General features: G+C 44.1%; 1 protein-coding gene across 2 annotated transcripts in view; it reads right to left on the reverse strand.

Annotated features, from left to right (window-relative positions):
- The window catches only part of LOC132386844 (NACHT, LRR and PYD domains-containing protein 3-like), a 39,942-nt gene that overhangs the window by 12,497 nt on the left and 7,762 nt on the right, over nt 1–19,683 (reverse strand). The window contains exons 2-6 of one of the 2 annotated variants that reach the window (XM_059959187.1): nt 19,449–19,545; nt 17,151–17,420; nt 15,333–15,499; nt 9,988–10,159; nt 9,814–9,879 (exon numbers count right to left, since the gene is read on the reverse strand). In XM_059959187.1, the coding sequence (XP_059815170.1) occupies nt 9,814–9,879; nt 9,988–10,159; nt 15,333–15,499; nt 17,151–17,420; nt 19,449–19,458 (685 nt within the window). In that variant the 5' untranslated portion in view covers nt 19,459–19,545. The remainder of the gene's footprint in view (nt 1–9,813; nt 9,880–9,987; nt 10,160–15,332; nt 15,500–17,150; nt 17,421–19,448; nt 19,546–19,683) is intronic. The other variant, XM_059959188.1, reaches the window with a different exon arrangement.

Consider the following 19,683-nt stretch of genomic DNA (forward strand, 5'->3'; position numbering starts at 1 on the left):
GTACACGCTGGAATTGAGGAGATTGAGAGGGGATCTGATTGAAACGTTTAAGATAATTAAAGGATTTGATAGGATTGAGGCAGGAAATATGTTCCAGATGTTGGGAGAGTCCAGTACCAGAGGGCATGGATTGAGAATAAGAGGTCAGTTATTTAAAACAGAGTTGAGGAAGAGCTTCTTCTCCCAGAGAGTTGTGGAGGTGTGGAATGCACTGCCTCGGAAGACGGTGGAGGCCATTTCTCTGGATGCATTCAAGAAGGAGCTGGATAGATATCTGATGGATAGGGGAATTAAGGGATATGGGGACAAGGCAGGGATTGGGTATTGATAGCCATGATCTCAGAATGGCGGTGCAGACTCGAGGGGCCGAATGGTCTACTTCTGCACCTATTGTCTATTGTCTATTGTCTATTGTTTCCAACGAGTGGACAGTCACAAGCCTGCGGGACCGGACGGCGTCCCAGGGCGGGTACTCAGGATGCGCGCGGCACAACTGGCAGGTGTATTTACGGATATTTTTAATCTCACCCTCTCCCAGTGTAGAGTTCCCTCCTTCTTCAAATCATCCACCATTGCTCCTGTACCTAAAACAATTAAGGCAACGTGCCTGAACGTCTGGCGTCCTGTCGCACTCACCTCAGTAATAAGCAAATGCTTTGAGAGACTGGTCAACGACTGCATCTGCAGCTTGTTACCACCCACACCGGACCCCCTACAATTCCCCTACCGACACAACTGATCAACAGATGACACAACAGCCACTGCTCTGCACATCTCCTTAAACATCTGGAGAAGAGGGATGCTTGTGTGAGAATGATGTTATTAGACTACAGTTCAGAATTCAATACCATCATTCCCTCCAGGCTTGACAAGAAGCTCAGAGACCTCGGCCTTCACCCTGCCGTGTGCAGCTGGGTCCTGGATTTCCTGTCAGATCACCAGCAAGTGGTAAGAGTGGGCTCCCTCACCTCTGCCCCTCTGACCCTCAACACAGGAGCCCCTCAGGGCTGTGTCCAAAGCTCCCTCCTTTACTCTCTGTATGCGCATGACTGTGTCGCTACCCACAGCTCCAATCTGCTAGTTAAATTTGCTGAGGATACTATATTTATTGGCCAAATCTCAAATAATAACGAGGCAGCCTACACAGAAGAAGTCACCACCCTGACACAGTGTTGACAAGAAAACAACTTCTCCCTGAATGTCGCAAAAACAAAGGAGCTGGATGCAATGTTGCAAAGACAAGAGGAATGGAGACGGGCCAACCCCTATTGACATCAATGGATCTGGGGTTGAGAGAGTGAACAGCTTCAAGTTCCACGGCATTCACATCACTGAGGACCTCACATGGTCTGTACACATCAATTGTGTAGTGGAAAAAGGCACAACAGCACCTCTTTCACCTCAGATAGAACCATAGAACATTACAGCACAGAAACAGGCCTTTCGGCCCTTCTTGGCTGTGCTGAGCCATTTTCCTGCTTAGTCCCACTGACCTGCACCTGGCCCATATGCCTCAATACACCTCTCATCCATATACCTGTCCAAGTTCTTCTTAAATGTCAGAAGTCAGCCCGCATCCACAACTTCATCTGGCAGCTCGTTCCACACTCCCACCACTCTCTGCGTGAAGAAGCACCTTCCCCAATGTTCCCTTTAAACTTTTCCCCTTCACCCTTAACCCATGACCTCTGGGGTTCTTTTTTTCTCCCCTTGCCTCAGTTGAAAAAGCCTGCTTGTATTCCCTCTATCTATACCCATCATAATTTTATACACCTCTGTCAAATCACCTCTCATTCTCCTACATGCCAGGGAATTGAGTTCTAACCTATTCAAACTTTCCCTGTAACTCAGTTTCTCAAGTCCCGGCAACATCTTTGTAAACCTTCTCTGCACTCTTTCAACCTTATTAATATCCTTCCTGTAATTAGGTGACCAAAACTGCATACAATACTCCAAATTCGGTCTCACCAATGTCTTATACAACCACACCATTACAATCCAACTCTTATACTCAGTACTTTGATTTATAAAAGCCAATTTACCAAAAGCTCTCTTTACAACCCTATGTACTAATGACGCCACTTTTAGGGAATTATGTATCTATACTCCCAGATCCCTCTGTTCTACTGCCCTCCTCGTGTCCTAACATTTACCTTGTATGTTCTAACTTGGTTTGACCTTCCGAAGTGCAATACCTCACACTTGTCCATATTAAACTCCATCTGCCATTTTTCAGCCCATTTCTCCAACTGGTCCAAATCCCTCTGCAAGCTTTGAAAACTTTCCTCACTGTCCACTACACCTCCAATCTTTGTATCATCAGTGAATTTGCTGATCCAATTTGCCAGATTCTCATCCAGATCATTGAGATAGATGACAAATAACAATGGACCCAGCACTGATCCCTGTGGCACACCACTAGTCACAGGCCTCCACTCAGAGTAACAATCCTCCACTACCACTGTCTGGCTTCTTCCACTGAGCCAATGTCTAATCCAATTTACTACCTCTCCATGGATACCTAGCGACTGAATCTTCCTAACTAACCTCCCATGTGGGACCTTCTCAAAGGCCTTACTGAAGTCCATGTAGACAACATCCACTACCTTCCCTTAATCCACTTTCCTGGTAACGTCCTCGATAAACTCTAATAGATTGGTTAAACGTAACCTACCACACACAAAGCCCTATTGACATTTTCTAATAAGTCCCTGTCTATCCAAATACCTGGAGGTCCTATCTCTTTGTATTCCATCTAATAATTTACCTACTACCGATGTCAAACTTACCAGCCTATAATTTCATGACTTATTTTTGAGCCTTTTTTAAACAACGGAACTACATGAGCTGTTCTCCAATCCACTGGCACCAGATCCATGGATATTGACATAATATTTATGCCAGGGCCACTGCAATTTCAACATTAATCTCCTTCAAGGTCCGAGGGAATACCCTGTCAGGTCCCGGGGATTTATCTACTCTGATTTGCCTCAAGATAGCAAGCACCTCCTCCTCTTTAATCTGTATAAGTTCCATGATCTCCCTACTTGTTTGCCTTGTTTCCATAGACTCCATTCCAGTTTCTCTCATAAATACAGATGCAAAATAACCATTTAATATCTCTCCCATTTCTTCCGGTTCCATGCATAGCCGACCACTCTGATCTTCAAGAGGTCCAATTTTATCCCTTACTATCCTTTTGCTCTTAACATACCTGCAGAAGCTCTTCGGATTATCCTTCACCCTGACTGCCAAAGCAACCTCATGTCTTCTTTTAGCCCTCCTGATTTCTTTCTTAAATATTTTCTTACTCTTTTTATACTCTTCAAGCTTCTTATTTCCTCCCTGTTGCCTATACATGTTATACATCTCTCTCTTCTTTATCAGAGTTCCAATTTCCTTTGATAGCCAAGGCTCCTTATTTTTATTCATTTTGCCTTTAACCCTGACAGGAACATACAAACTCTGCACTCTCAAAATTTCTCCTTTGAAGGTCTCCCACTTACCAATCACATCCTTGCCAGAGAACAACCTGTCCCAATCTACGAATTTTAGATCCCTTCTCATTTCTTCAAATTTGGCCCTTTTCAGGTTTAGAACGTCAACCCGAGGACCAGATCTATCTTTATCCACGATCAAGTTGAAACTAATGACGTTATGATCACTGGAACGAAAGTGTTCCCCTACACAGACTTCCGTCACCTGCCCTAACTCATTTCCTGATAGGAGATCTAGTATTGTATCCTCCCTAGTTGGTACATCTATATATTGATATAGCAAACTTTCCTGAACACATTTTATAAACACAAACCCATCTAGACATTTAACAGTATGGGAGTCCCAATCAATGTGTGGAAAATTAAAATCCTCTACAATCATAAATTTCTGTCTCCTGCTGTTGTCTGTTATCTCTCAGCTATCTCTTTGCTCCTCCAATTCTCGCTGACTATTGGGTAGCCCATAATACAACCCTATTAATGTGGTCATGCCTTCCTGTTTCTCAGCTCCACCCATATGGCCTCAGTGGACAAGCCATCTAATCTGTCTTGTCGAAGCACTGCTGTAATATTTTCCCTGACTAGCAAAGCCACCACCCACCCTTCATCCCTCTGCCTCTATCACGTCTGAAACATTGAAATCCTGGAACACTGAGCTGCCAGTCCTGCCCCTCCTGTAGCCAAGTTTCAGTAATGGCTATGATGTCATAATTCCATGTGTCAATCCAGGCCCTCAGCTCGTCTGCCTTTCCCACAATACTCCTCGCATTGAAATAGACACACCTCAGGAAATTATTACCAGCACACTCAACCTTGCTATTTGTGACTTTGCATGAACTACCAGCATCATTTATTTTTACCCCCGTTCCACTATCTACTCTGGCACTCTGGTTCCCATCTAGTTTAAACCCTCCCCAATAAAACTAGCAAACTAGTATATTGGTGTCCTTGTAGTTCAGGTGTAACCCGTCTCTCTTGTACAGGTCCCACCTGCCCCTGAAGAAGTCCCGATGATCTAGAAATCTGAAACCCTGCCCCCTACACCAGTTTCTCAGCCACGTGTTCGTCTGCCAGAGCATCGCACTCTTACCCTCACTGGCACGTGGCACAGGCAGCAATCCGGAGATTACTACCCTCTATCTCCTGTTTTTCAACTTCCTACCAAGCTCTCTGTCCTCACTCTTCAGGACATCCTGACTATTTCTACCTATGTCGTTGGTACCGATGTGTACCACGACATCTGGCTGATCACCCTCCCACCTCAGAATACTGTGCAGGCGATCAGAGACATCCCTGACCATGGCACCCTGGAGGCAACAAACCATCCGGGAGTCTCTGTCACAACCATAGAATCTCCTGTCTGTACCCCTGACAATGGAGTCCCCTATCACTACCGCTCTCCTCTTCCTCCTCCCTCCATTCTGCACTGCAGAACCAGACTCAGTGCCAGAGATCCGGCTGCCGCAGCTTGTCCTAGGTAAGCCATCCTCCCCCCGCCCCCCAACGGTATCCAAATTGGTACACATATTTTGGAGGGGATTGGCCACATAAGAAACCTGCATTAACTGCCCTTTCCCCTTCACTCAACTGACGGTAACCCAATTACCTGTGCCCCGTTCCTTAGGAGTAACTACCTCCTGGAAGCTACGATTTATAAACTACTCAGTCTTTCGAATGATCCGGAGGTCATCCAGCTCCTGCTCCAGTTCCCATACGCGGTCTGTTAGGAGCTGCAGCTGGATGCGCTTCTTGCAGGTATCGTTGTCAGGGACACCGGAGATCTCCCTGACTTCCCACATCCTGCAAGAGGAGCATTCCAACATCCTGCCTGGCATATTCTCTAGTCTGAACAAAAAAAAAGAAAAACAAATCGTTAAGGTTGTTGAGGACATTTGGTATGGGCTCCTAAATGCTAACGATTTTCTATAGGGGCACAATTTTCTGCATCCTGACTGGCTGCATCACTGTCTGGTTTAGGAACTCTACTTCTCTCAATGCCAGGACTCTGCAGAGAGTGGTGCGGACAGCCCAGTGCATCTGTAGATGTGAACCTCCTACTATTCAGGTCATTTCAGAGAGAAGGGGTAAAAAGGGCCCGAAGGATCATTCTGAACCCAAGTCTCACCAATCACAAACTGTTCCAGCTGCTACCATCCTGGAATTGGTACCGCAGCGTAAAAGCCAGGACCAACAGGCTTCGTGACAGCTTCTTCCACCAGGCCATCAGACTGATTAATTCACGCTGATATAGTTCTATTTCCACAATTGTATACATAAATACAGACTCACTGCACACACTATACCGTAATCGTGCTGCTGGAGCAGAAAAACAATTTTCACGACATGTGTCCATGATATTAACCCTGATTCAGAAAATTTTTATCTGGCTGCTGTTTCATTTTTTAGATCTGTTATTCAACATCCGCAAACTGTCCTCGTTCATATCAATCCAAGTGCGCTCCAGTGCACATGGCGTTTTCCAGTAATTATTGTTTAAGTTCTTATTTTTTTGCATATTTTCCAGATCTGTTTCAGACCAGGATATTTTACCAACATTATACATCAACACAGTGAGTGTTTACTACCTTCGTTATATTTTTACTGTTCAGCTCTGTTTGACAGATTTTCTTGATCCTTGATGCAAATTCAAAGTTTGTTCAGCCTTGCAGTAAATTCAGATTTTCTTCAGCCTAGAAGTAAATTTTGTTGGAAGGTTTTCCTTTATCACATTATTATCTATTTTCTTTGCTTATTGATATCCTAAATATCCATTTCATATTCTGTTCCGTTGCATCCTGATGCTCCGTTTGATATTCTACCGGCTCGATTGCACCATTCTTTATGTTAGATGTTCTGTACTTTTCTAGTCTAAAGTTCATGCTTATATATTTGGAAATTAGTTCCAGTATTTGAATTGTTTGTTTCAGCCTTACTGATGCAAGAGTAAATAATTTCAAATCCTCAATGTAGAGCTGTGTCAAGGTATAATTCGTATTTTTTTCTGATTAGATACCTGATTTTTGTCTGTTTCAGTAAATTATGAGTGGGCTTAAAGCTAGACAAAACCTCAGTGGGCTTAGTGAGTGGCCATGGAAAATCCCTCCATTTATTTTGATAATGGTCATTGTTCCTCTGTGGTTGTTAATAGGACGATTATTTTACGCGAATGCTTCATCAGTTGTAGAAATTTCACAAGCATTGTATGAATTTTATATATATTTGGAACTTCTTTTAAACACACAAGGAACAGAAACAGATGTGTTGTTTCTGAATGACAGTATAACTCTGAAAGTTTTCTGCTTTCCACAGCGTTTGAAATAGAATTACATAATCTGCTCTCTGTTGTTCAAACCCGAACGGTATTCTGTCTGCTCTCCTGTGAGTATATTGTGGTTATCTAAGTTGTTATCTGAGTTGTTATTAGTTACGAGATGTACGATGCTATAATTTTAGATATAAAATTGTCTTATTATTATTAAGAGCCAATAATAACATAGTAGGTGACCATTTAGTAGTCTTATAAATGCAGAATAAAGCTGTCGTTGAGGCTGGTGGTACATACCTTCAGCCTTTTATATGTTCTCCCCCATGGGAGTATGACAGAGAGGATGTATGAGGTGGTTTGGGGTTCAGTAGCAAGGCTTTGGTTCGGGTTTGTGTCTTGCCAGCTTGATTGAGTTCCTCCAGGAGGTGACAAAGGTGATGGATGCAGTTACACATGGATATTGTCTACTTGTATATTGGTAGAGTGTTTGATAAAGTCCCACATGGGAGGCTCATACAGAATATTAACATGCTTGAGAACTGTGGGGAATTGTCCTGTCTGCCGGGGACAAACTGGGAGAAATGTCTTGGCTGGCGGGTGGTGAATCTGTGAAATTATTGTCATAGACGGCTGAGGAAGACACTTCATTGGATATATTCAAAATGCAGGTCGATATGTTCCTGATTATGAAGAGCGTCAACGTTTACTGGGATAATGGGGTGGAGAGGAATTGAAGAGCAAATTCACTGAGCCGAATGGCTTAGTTCTGCTACTAGGTCTTATGGTTTTAGTGAACATCTGGAGTATTGCGTTCACTTCTGATTGTCCAGCTCTTGGAAGGATTGGAGAGGGTGCAGAACAGGTTCATCAGGGTGTTGCCTGGGTTCGGTGGCATGTGCTACAAGTAGAAGTTTGATAAACTTGTTTTGTTTATTCTGGAGTTAGAATAGAAATCTGACTGAGGTGTACAAGTTTGAGAGATAAGAGTTTGGGTTGACAGCCTGTATTTTGTTTGTTTTTTTTTTACATATGACTGGTGTCTAATACCAGAGGGCATTTGGTTAAGGTGAGATGGGGTAAATTTACAGCAGTTGTGGGTAGTTTTTTAACAGAGTTCTGGGTGCCTGGAATTTACTGTCTGAGTCAACATGGCTTTGTGAAGGGAAGGTCGTGCCTCACGAGGCTAATTGAGTTTTTGAAGAGGTAACAAAAAGCAATTGATGAAGGTACGGTAGTAGATGTGGTCTACATGGATTTTGGCAAGGCATTTGACAAGGTCCCTCACGAGAGACTTATCCAGAAAATCATGAGGCACGGGATAAGTGGAACCTTGGCTGTTTGGATAAATAGTTGGCTTACAGGAAGAAAGCAGAGGGTAGTTGTGGAAGGAAAGTATTCTGCCTGCAGGTCAGTGACTAGTGGAGTGCCGCAGGGATCTGTCCTGGGACCCCTGCTATTTGTGATTTTTATAAATGACCTGGATGTAGAGGTGGAAGAATGGGTGAGTGAATTTGTGGATGACATGAAGGTTGGAGGAGTTGTGGATGGAGCTGCAGGTTGTCGAAGGTTACAAGAGGATATAGACAGGGTGCAGATTTGGGCAGAAAAGTGGCAGATGGGGTTCAATCCGGATAAGTGTGAGGCGATGCATTTTGGAAGTACAAACCAGAATGCTGACTACAAGTTTAATCTTTGGTTACTTAAGAGTGTGGATGAACAGAGTGACCTTGGGGTTCAAATCCATATATCCCTTAAGGTCGCTGCACGGGTTGACAGGATAGTTAAGAACTCCTATGGGATGTTAGGCTTCATTAATTGGGGGATTGATTTCAAGAATAGAGAGGCCAAGTTGCAAATCTACAAATCTCTGGTGAGACCGCACTTAGTATTGTGTTCAATTCCAGTCACCTCATTATAGGAAGGAGGTGGAAGCTATGGAGAGGGTGCAGAGGAGATTTACCAGGATGCTGCCTGGTTTGGAGAACAAGTCATGTGAAGCAAGGTTAGCAGAGCTGGGACTTTTCTGTTTGGAACGTAGAAGGATGAGAGGGCACTTGATAGAGGTCTAAAAAATTATGAGAGGCATAGATCGGGTGGATTGCGAGAACCTGTTTCCCAGGGCACCAACAGCAAACACTAGAGGGCATATGTACAAAGTTAGGGGAGGGAAGTTTAGGGGAGTCATCACAGGTAATTTTTTTTTACAAAGTGTTCTGGGTGCCTGGAACAACTTGCCAGAGATGGTGGTGGAGGCTAAAACATTAAGGGTATTTAAGAACCTCTTGGACAGGCACATGGATGGAAGAGCAAGAGAGGGTCACGGGGTAGTGTGGGTTTAGTACCCTTTTTAAAGGAATACATGGGTCAGCACAACATCCGGGGCGGAAGAGCCTGTACTGTGCTGTAGTATTCCAGTGTCTAGAGTCTAGTGACTAGGGTCATGTCGGAGGCAACTATGTTATAGATGCTCCTAGTTATACATGAATGTGCAGGAAATGCAAGGAAATGGTCAATAATATAAGAAAGGGTACCAAAGTATTTTTCCTTTCTTTCCCGGATATATAAAGAGTGGAAAATGGGAGAGAGTCGATATCGGACCACTAGAAACTGCTGTTGTAGTTGCAGTAACGGGTAAAAAGGAAATGCCAGACAAACTCTGTCCAAGTCACTGGCAGAATTCCAAAAGGTAAAGAACATCTCCGAACAGAATTGCGTGTAGTGCTTTTACAGAGGAAAAGGGGCTTGGAAGATGAAAGTTCTGAAGATAGAAAAGTCACCTGGACTGGGTCATACAGTGTATCAGGAGTCTGCCTGGGGTGTGTTGGGATTCCCAGAGCGTGAGGACCTGGAGTGAAGGCTTCAGCAGAACCAACAGCTGGATTAATAGAAAAATATATTGTAGAATATTCAGGCTGCAAAGAGAGATTCTTTGAATTGTTACTTGAATCCAGAGATCAGCGAATGATTAATGGCGAATTTTGATTCCCAGGTTTTGCCAAGTCACAGACTAACACTTGAGATGTGGTTTGAACTGTGCATTTCATCACTCACCTATCAGCTGAGTGGGTAATTCATATAAACCTTGGCCGATGTTCATGTATTCCTGTGGATCAGGACCTGTTTAAATATTTTTTAAAAATCCATTGAAACAGAGCTAAAATAATTAAAATAACTAAATTGTTTATCTCAATGTGCCTTTGTGTTCAGAGCGCGGATTTAACATACCGAGTTCCTGTATTTCCCTCAGTATTCTGTCCAACTTCGGTAACTCAGTCCTCCACATCAGAAAGGATTCCCACATCGCCCTCCGGGCCCGGGAGCCTTTGCCATTCACCAGACTGAGGAAGAGTCTGGAACTCTCTGCCCGGTTTCCCTTCTCTGTCAGCTCAGTGACTTTCTACAAAAGGAAACCATGAATTTATTGTGGAGCAGACAGACAGACATGGAGAATGTGCAGGAAAGTATCTGTTCATGGCCCCAGTAGCTTCAGAACAGATGCAGTCACTGGGCTGCTGCCTCATCCTCTCTGGGTTCAGTCATTAACAGAGAAACAGTAACTGAAGGAAATTCTAAATCAATATTGTGTAAGAATAAGGATTTACTGACACCCTGCAGTAGATGCGATGTGATTAATTTCCTTGATCTGTCAATGTGCAGCATTACATCAACAAGATGTGACAACAAGAACGGAAGAGAGGGGAGAGAGAGAGCAAAAACAAATGGACGACGGGCATCACTGAATCGTAACAGACAAAAGTTTATAGTTGGGTGCTTAAATCCAAGGATAAATATTGAATCGAAAGGATACGCAGGTAGGTGAAAGTGTTGGGTCGAAGCTGCTGTCATTAAAAATGAGAAGTCCTGAGAAAGAGATGATGTCGGATTAGACGATGTGGATGTTAAGAAACTGCGTAGGTAAAATGACCCTGATGGAAATTATATACAGGCGTGTTAACAGTAGCCAGGATGTAGGCTGCAGATTACAACGGGGGAGAGGAGAGGCATGGAGAAAGGTCAATGCTAAAATTGTCACGGGGAGTTTCAATATGCAGGTAGCTTTGGAGCAGAAAATCAAAAATCATGTTGAAAAGGAGAAGGTGAAGTTAGAGGGATCAGTGCAACAGTAGAATAAAGGAATCACCTCGGCATGAGAGCGGAGCTGGGCAATAATAAATCCGAAAATGACACTAACGGGGACAATGGCAGAGCAGGAATGGCTGAAGTTTCTCGGAGCAATTCAGAAGGTGCAGGACAAACAATCACAATGATGAAGAATTATTCTAAAGGGAGGATAATCAACCGTGGCTGACGAGGTAGTCAAAGTAGCACAAAAGCAAAGGAAACGGCACAGAATATTACAAAATATAGTAGAAAGCTGGAGGACTGGAATGTTTCTACAAACCAACAGAAGGCAATTCAAAAACCGTAAATAGAGAAAATATGAAATAGGAAGGTAGGCCAGAGAATAATGTAAAATAGCTTACCAAAAGGTCCGTCTGATATAGGAAGATTGTAAGAGAGGAGAGTGGATATTGGACCACCAGAAAATGACAGTGAAGAGGTACTATCAGGGGACAAGGAAATGCCGGAAGATATTGGTCAGCATTTTGTGTCAGTCCTCACTGTAAAAACACTAGAACGTACCAGATATTTGAGAATGTCAGGTGGCAGATGTGACTGTATTTGCAATTATTGCGGAGAAGGCGCTTGGTAAGCTAAAAGTTCGGAAGATAGTGAAGTCCAGACCAACTGCACCCGATTGCTTCTGAAGGAGGAGGCTGAAGAGATTGTGGAGACATTAGTAATGATCACTCAAGAATCACTAGAATTTGGAATGGTTCCGGAGGACTGATCATTTTAAACTATAGGCCAGTTAGTCTGATCAGCGTTTGGGAAGATGTCAGCAGTCGATAATTAGGTTTCGGGGTATTTGGACGCACATGATTAAAAAAAAGGCCAACATCCATGGAAGGGAATCCTGCCTGACAGAACTGTTGGAATTTTTAGAGAGAACAGCATGCTGGGTAGACAACAGAGAGTCAGTGCAAGTTGTTTACTTGGAGTTCCCGAGGACCTTTGACCAGGTGCCCCACATAGACCGATGAAAAATGGACACATCAGTGGCAATTGGAATGTAGTATTGTGAGGTCCGTGGCCATATACTTTAGCAGAAATAATGAAGACGTAGACTATTTTTGAATCTGGGAGAAAATTCAGAAATCGGAGTTGTAAAGAGTCTCTGGAGACCTGGTGCAGGATTCCGTGCAGTTTGTGTCGGTGTTAGGAAAGGCAAATACAAAGCTAGCATTCACTTCGAGAGGATCAGAATATAGGAACAAGCTCTGGCCAGACCACACTCGCATATTTTGATCACCTGATCAGAGAAAATATGTGATGGCATCGTGAAAAATCCAGAGAGGAATCTAAACAAACAGAACCAGTGATATTAAACCAGATTTTGATGGGAATGGATCCTGGATGCACCTGTACTGGCCGGAGTGTGGAAGGATGAGGGGGAATCTAATTGTAACCTGTGGAATACCGAATGACATTGAGAGGACGTGGAGATGATGTTTCTAATTGGGGGAGTCTAGAACCAGACGGAACAGCCTCAGATTAGAGGGACGTCCATTTAGAACAGAGATGAGGAGATTATTTAGCTGTGGAGCTGTAGAATTCATTGGCAGTGTTGGCTGCGGAGACCAGGTCATTGGGTATATTTAAAACAGAGGCTGGTATCTTCTTGACTAGTCTGGTCAGCAAAGTTCACTGGGCGAAGGCAGGAGAATGGGATTGAGAGGGATAGAACATCACCCATGATGTAATGGCGGAGCAGAATCGATGGGCCTAATGGCCAATTGTGCTCTGATGCCTTATGGTCTCATGATGTGTAAAGACAAAAGAAGATTAAGGAATGTCAGTGCGGCTATCTTATAATGGAGATGGTTACTGACTGGCACTGATACCGTAAAATGGTGATGACTTCCTGAATGCAGGCATAGGCTTCCTGATTAAGTGAGGAATTATAAATTAAACATTGAATAGTCTTCAAGCAACATACACCTATGATGGAATTAAGGTAACTGAATATGGATGGACTTAGGACATCACTCTGAGAAATAAGAGAGACAGCGTTTAAGGGTCAGGCAGCGTTTAAGGGTCGGCACAACATTGTGGGCTGAAGGGCCTGTACTGTGCTGTATTATTCTATGTTCTATGTCCTGGATCTGAATGATTGATCTCCTAGAACAGTTACCAGAAGGGAATTGGAAAGCTTTTTCATAACACGAATAATGGACAACAATTAAGGAACAAATCAGCATTATTCCCTGATAGTCCACTGCACTGCGAAATAATCCCTCAGTTTCACTGCTACCGGGTCTGAGGAGTTACAGTTGTGAAAGAAATTTCACAATAAAATTTCACCAGTAAAGCAGACGTCTACAGATGATGAATTTATAGATGAGCAACATAGTTACAGATTACCTCTTGCCTTTGGATAATGCCTGTGTGATTCATTACAGACAGTGCCAATGAATCCCAACGAGAACAGAGTTACTCACTGGTGTAACACACTTGATTTTCTAATACCACTCATGGCTGAATAGGTCATATCTAGGACAAGACAATCACTGTTTGTGAGCTCCAAGGAGAGTGACCTGAAATGGTGTGTCCCTGTCTCTCATTAGTCAGATATTCAGCAAGTTAGCAGATTTTTGTTTGTTTGCCCCTTCCCTTTCAGGAAATTCTATTGATCTTCTTCCTTTTCAGGACAACCTGCTGATTTTTTGGGATCATGAGATATCAGCTAGTCACTAGATTTATTTTATGTTTTGTGCTTTCTTCTGCCCTTTTAGATCAAAAAATTGATGTTTGTGGTCATGAGATATCAGCTTTGTGCGTGATCTTTCACATCTAATCAATCTCGGAGTATTTCGCGAAAGTTACCAGGAAAGTTGATGAAGGTAAGGTTGTGGATATTGTCTACATGGACTTCAGCACGGTATTTTACAAGGTCCCGTATAGGAGGTCAGTCTAGAAGATTCAGTTGCTTAGCATTCAAGATAAAGTAGTAAACTGGATGAGACACTAACTTTTTGGAAAGAATCCGGAGTAACACGATAGACTGTTGCATTTCTGTTTGGCGCCTGTATCTCGTGCAGTGTCACAGGGATCGGTGCTGTGCCTGTTGTTGTTTGTCATCTATATCAATGATCTGGATGAAATTACGGTTAACAGCATCAGCAAATTTGCTGATGACTCCAACATTGGGAAGGTGCAGTGGACAAAGAAGAAGATTACACGAGCTTGCAGTGAGATCTGGACCAACTGGAGAATGGACTTAAAAGGAGACGTTGCAATTTAATGCAGACAGGTGCAAGATGTTGCACTTCGGATGGGCAAATCTGGGTAGATCTTACACAGAGAGACCGGTAGAACAAAGTGATCTGGGAATACAAGTCCATAAGTCATTGAGAGTGACGGAAAATGTTGATGGGTTCTGAAAGAAAGATTCTTAGCGCATTAACCTTGGTAAATGAAAATATCGTGTACGATATGATGTTGTATAAGACGTTGGAGAGGCCTAATTTGGATATTATGTGCAGTTCTGCACATCGACCTGCAGGAAAGATGGAAATAAGTTTGAAAGTGTACAGAAAAAAAATTACAAGGATCTTACCTGGACTGGAAGACCTAAATTATTAGAAAAGAGTGAACTGATTAGGACTTTATTCATTGGAACATGAAAGACTGAGTGGAGATTTGATAGAAGTGTACACAATTACATTGGGATATAGGTAGGATAAATGCAAGCAGGCATTTTGTACTGAGGTAAAGAGGTACTACAACAAGAGGTTATCACTAAAGGGTGAAAGGTGAGAAGTTCAAAGGGTACAAAGGTGAAACCGGTTTACTCAGAGGGTGGTGAGAGTGCAAAACTCGCTAGCAGGGCAAGTAGTGCAAGTGCTGAAGAGAATTCTGAATAGATGCTTGCGTAATGAGCGTATAGAGCGCCATGGCCCGGTGCAGGTCAACGGGAATAAGTAGATTCTGTAGTCTGGCATGGAATAGATGGGCCAAAAGGCCTGTTTCTGTACTGTACTTTGCTGTGACTATGACAAGTCAGCCACACATTGTTTGGGATCTCACGGAACCAAGACAAGCTGTGGTTAGCTGGTTTCCCTCCCTCAGGTACCGCAGTGAAGCCGGTTGGCCCAGTTGACAGTTTAATACTCATCCTGGATTAATGAGATGAGGTGAAGCTACCCGACGGTTCAGCCAAGATTTGAAATTAGTTTCAGACCGAATGCCTTTTGGAATTCCAGATATGCAGCCACTGCTCTTACTTCACACTGATAAATACAGCAGGTGATACAGGAAAAGGTGATGCTAAACCTGCAGTTCCCAGTGCTCCCCACCTTAAAAACTGAAACCAGATCTGCGAGAGACAAGTCAGAGATCAAAGTCTCCATTCCCAAGTTGATCTCCTAAAACATGCAGGAGATTAATGTTGATCACTATTCCCTCTGATACCAGCAGATCAGTGACAATACACGAACTGCTCTCACCTCATTTTCTTCTCTACTGAAATGTCCCTCCTTTGTCAACATCCAACCCAGTCTCTCAACCTTTTCTTCAATTGCTTGTTTGAGTCTGTCCCTGTAGAACTTTGTCAGTTGGTACAGTCGATATTCCTCCCCCTCTGCCAGGAGGTCGGAGATTGTAAACTCTGGCTCTGTGAATATAAAAAGGAAAATGTAGGCTTGAACTCAGATATCCCTCGTCTCCACCACTCTCACCCAACTCAACAAAAAAAAGTTTCTTGAACCTGCCTACAGATACAAAACTGGATTAATTCTCCATCTCCAACACCATTACACTGAGCACGGAGTCCCCCTACGACTGTATGCACAAACCACTGCTGTTCACTCTGCTGACCCATGACTTTGCTGCAACACACAGCTCGATCCACATCATCAAGTTCGCCGATGACACGACTGTGGTGGGTCTCATCAGCAAGAACGATGAGTCAGCTTACAGAGAGGAGGTGCAGCAGCTAACGGACTGGTGCAGAGCCAACAACCTGTCTCTTAATGTGAACAAAACAAAAGAAATGGTTGTTGACTTCAGGAGGGCACGGAGTGACCAATCCCCGCTGAACATCGGCGGCTCCTCGGTAGAGATTGTTAAGAGCAACTATTTTCTTGTTGTTCATCTAGCGGAGAATCTCACCTGGTCCCTCAACATCAGCTCCATAGCAAAGAAAGCCTAGCAGCGTCTCTACTTTCTGCAAAGGCTGAGGAAAGTCCATCTCCCCCCCCCCCCCCCCCATCCTCATCACATTCTACAGGGGTTGTATTGAGAGCATCCTGAGTAGCTGCACCACTGCCTGGTTCGGAAATTGCACCATCTCAGATCGCAAGACCCTGCAGCGTATAGTGAGGTTAGCTGAGAAGACCATCGGGGTCTCCTTTCTCACCATTACGGACATTTACACAACACGCTGCAGCCGTAAAGCCAGCAGGATTATGAAGGATCCATGCAGTCCTCATATAATCTCTTCTCTCTCCTGCCATCTGGGAAAATGCACCGAAGCATTCGGGATCTCACGGCCAGACTACGTAACAGTTTCTTCCCCCAAGCTATCAGAATCCACAATACCCAGAGCCTGGCATGACACCTTATTGCCCTATTGTCATGTATATTATTTATTGTAATGTCTGCACTGTTTTGTGCACTTTATGCAGTCCTAGATAGGTGTGTAGTTTAGTGTAGTTGTTGTGTGTTTTTTTTTTTCTTTTCCTCTGTGTTGTTTTTCACGTAGTTCAGTCTAGTTTGTGTAATGTGTCATGTAACACCATGGTCCTGAAAAACGACTCATTTTTACTATGTACTGTATCAGCAGTTATGGTTGAAATGGCAATATAAAAGTGACTTGACTTGACTTGAATCTAACACTTGCCTTAAAGCCTACCCAACAATGTTCTAGGCATTACGTAATAGAAGGACCACATTTAATATAAACCAGTCCATCCCCCATCCGACCCATTCACCTATTTAAGTTTGGATGGGCATAAATGTTGGGATTGTTGGTAATATTTGCTTCCCAGAGATACTCTCTCCATCCCGGCGAATACATTTCCCCGATACGCATCCCGGAAACACTCTCCTCATCTGGATAGCTGCATTTCCTCCAATTCACATCCTGGAAATCCTCAGAGCAGGTAGTACATTTCCTGTAGTGGGGTAACGGCTGCTCAGTGCACCACATGTACCACACCCACACATTTTCCCTCTCCTCTGACCAACCCTCCAACAGGGCTCCACCCTGTTTACACTCCACCCTGCCGCATTCTGTGAGCACGTCACCCTCATATTTCACTCACCCGATCCTTCTTTGGGACTTGGCAGTCCTGTGTTCAATGAGCTTCCGAGCTGACAGACAGTCGCCTCACTTGTGCCGGTTCCAGGGTCCGGATCAGTGTCTCTGACGTCACTGTCTCTGGGCTGAATTTTCTCCTCCTTCTCTGCGGCCGGACCGGATTCCATTGGGACACCGCTCTCAATCTGTCCCTGCTTTGGTACCTTGCATCCCGTGTCCCGATCATCTTCCCTCGATGATCCGCCTGGTAAAATCCTCTTCAATACGTTCCATACTAGTTTCAATTTTCCACATGAAATAAGTGATGAATTGCAGGTTATACAAGTGTGATTTAGATCTGAGCAAAACTGATTCAGATTGCAAAGGAGCCGAGACTCTGGCTGACCAGATTTGGAGTGGAACTGTGCTGGTTAATGTGAACCGTACATCCTGTCAGGTGACCATCCCGATAAGCCGGTGACCGGACACATTTAGTCCCAGTAAAATAGCAGGATAGGCACAGTAATACCAATCACAGCAGCTGAACGCACGGATGACCACGGGATCATAATGCACCGGTGTCCGGTGATACTGGGAAATATCACTGTGATTATCTTCCACAAGCTAAAATCTCCCTCGGTCACTAACTGTCCGGTAGTCTGTGTCACACAAAGACCAGCAACGGTATTACACATGGTCCAGTCTGCTGGATCACACATTCTCCAGTTGCTTTGTCACACGACGGGCTGGAGACTGGACCAGGGGACTGGAGTTGCTTTCTCCAGTCCCCTTGGTCACCGACTGACCATTCCCTTGAGACGCACGTCGTCCGGTCCCCTGTGTCGCAGGCTGACCATTCCCTTGCGATCTATGCTGACCTCTCCCCTGGGTGCCATCTTCTCCCCCACCTGCTGATCATCATGTAACAACTATGCATGTCACTGGCAAAGTCTTGGTTCTAGACCTTTGTGTGTAGTTGCAGTTGCTAATCTATAGGATGGAGGTGATGAAGCTGGAAAGTGTGAAGTGAAGAATGAACACTACGGTACTGGGCTAGGGTGTTGTTTTTTGTGTTATATGGTTGGGCTGGGACAGCTTGCCCTGGAGCTCAGGAGCTTGAAGGGAAACCTTACACAGACACACACACACACACACACACACACACACACACACACACACACACACACACTCACAGTAATCAGGTGTGCAGATAGGATAGATGGTCACAGTCTTTTTCCCCGGGTAGGGGAGTCTGAGACTCGAGGGCAGAGATTTAAAAGGGACCAAAGGGGCATTTTTTCACGTGGTGGCTGATGGGTATAAATTACATGCCGCAAACACAAATAAAATTACAAAATTGAGAGCATGTGGGCAGGAAAAAGGGGAGAAGAAGTTTACGAGGGAACTTTGGGAAAACTGCAGGAAAATGGGACATTTACATCAGCACGAATTATATGGGCCGAAGGACCCGTTTCCAGGCTGGAGCATCGTTTTTATTCCAGCTGGAATCTCAGATTTGAGCACAATCACAATGTCTACAGGGGACACAGACATCTGGTCATTGGTTATGCCGGGTTTTCCAGCCAAGATCCTGGGAATTTAAATTCAGGTAGAAGATTATATCAAGAGGGAAATATTTAGAAACTCAGGTTCACCATTTCTCCACAGCCCAGACATTCACTGGGGTGTTAAAACTCCGAAGCAGATCACAAATGTATCTACAATGAGCTGCCTCCTGATCCTCAGCCGTTCCCAGTACCGGCAATGATCTCCGCTCCGCTACAGAAAACAGATTTCGGTGACACCCCTCCTCCTTTGCGTAGCAGGCAAGGAAAACCAAGGCGGAGTTGGTAGCTTTCCTTCCAAAACCTGAAATGCTGTGTTATCATAGAATCTCTGAAATCCCGGAAATGCTCCTATCATCTGCTTCTGAATTTTATGTGAAAATTAAGGATGTCTTACATATTAGGGCCTGTCTGGAGGTGAAATGGACCCTGACCCTGAACATGGACATAAACCACAAGATCACTGTCACATTCCTGTCTCTGTTTCACTCACGACCACCTGGTTCAGGAGTCCCTGCTCCTTTCACTCAGCTGAAGCTTTGTATGATGAGCGGAGTGATTCGACCATTACTGGTGTCAGGTCCCTGCGCTGGAACTGTTGGGTTGATCAAGTACTCAAGGCCGCTTTATCAGTGGGATAAATTACACTGCTGGATGAAACTCTTCTATGCACTGTTAACACCTCTGTCAGTTCTTTCATCTGAACTATTGTGTACAAACGCGATAAAAGTTTAATTCAAAGACCCCTGTGATCATACCTTTGTCCATTCTGATTCTGACTGACGATTGTTGATTGTCGTCGTCTTGTTTACACTTTGGTCGCTCTGCAGGACAGCTCCACCTGCTGGTGAGGCTCTAAATTTCACAACAAGCAGACAGTGAGTCAGAGAGCACGACTACTTTGCAAATATGACAGTATTTCCATCCCCTGTAGCATTTGGCATGGGGACCAAACATTCCCTGTTAGTAACCACTTCCACACCATACCTGTTC

The sequence above is a fragment of the Hypanus sabinus genome, unplaced genomic scaffold, assembly GCF_030144855.1.
Source record: "Hypanus sabinus isolate sHypSab1 unplaced genomic scaffold, sHypSab1.hap1 scaffold_1341, whole genome shotgun sequence".
In the NCBI taxonomy this organism is placed as follows: Eukaryota; Metazoa; Chordata; class Chondrichthyes; order Myliobatiformes; family Dasyatidae; genus Hypanus; species Hypanus sabinus.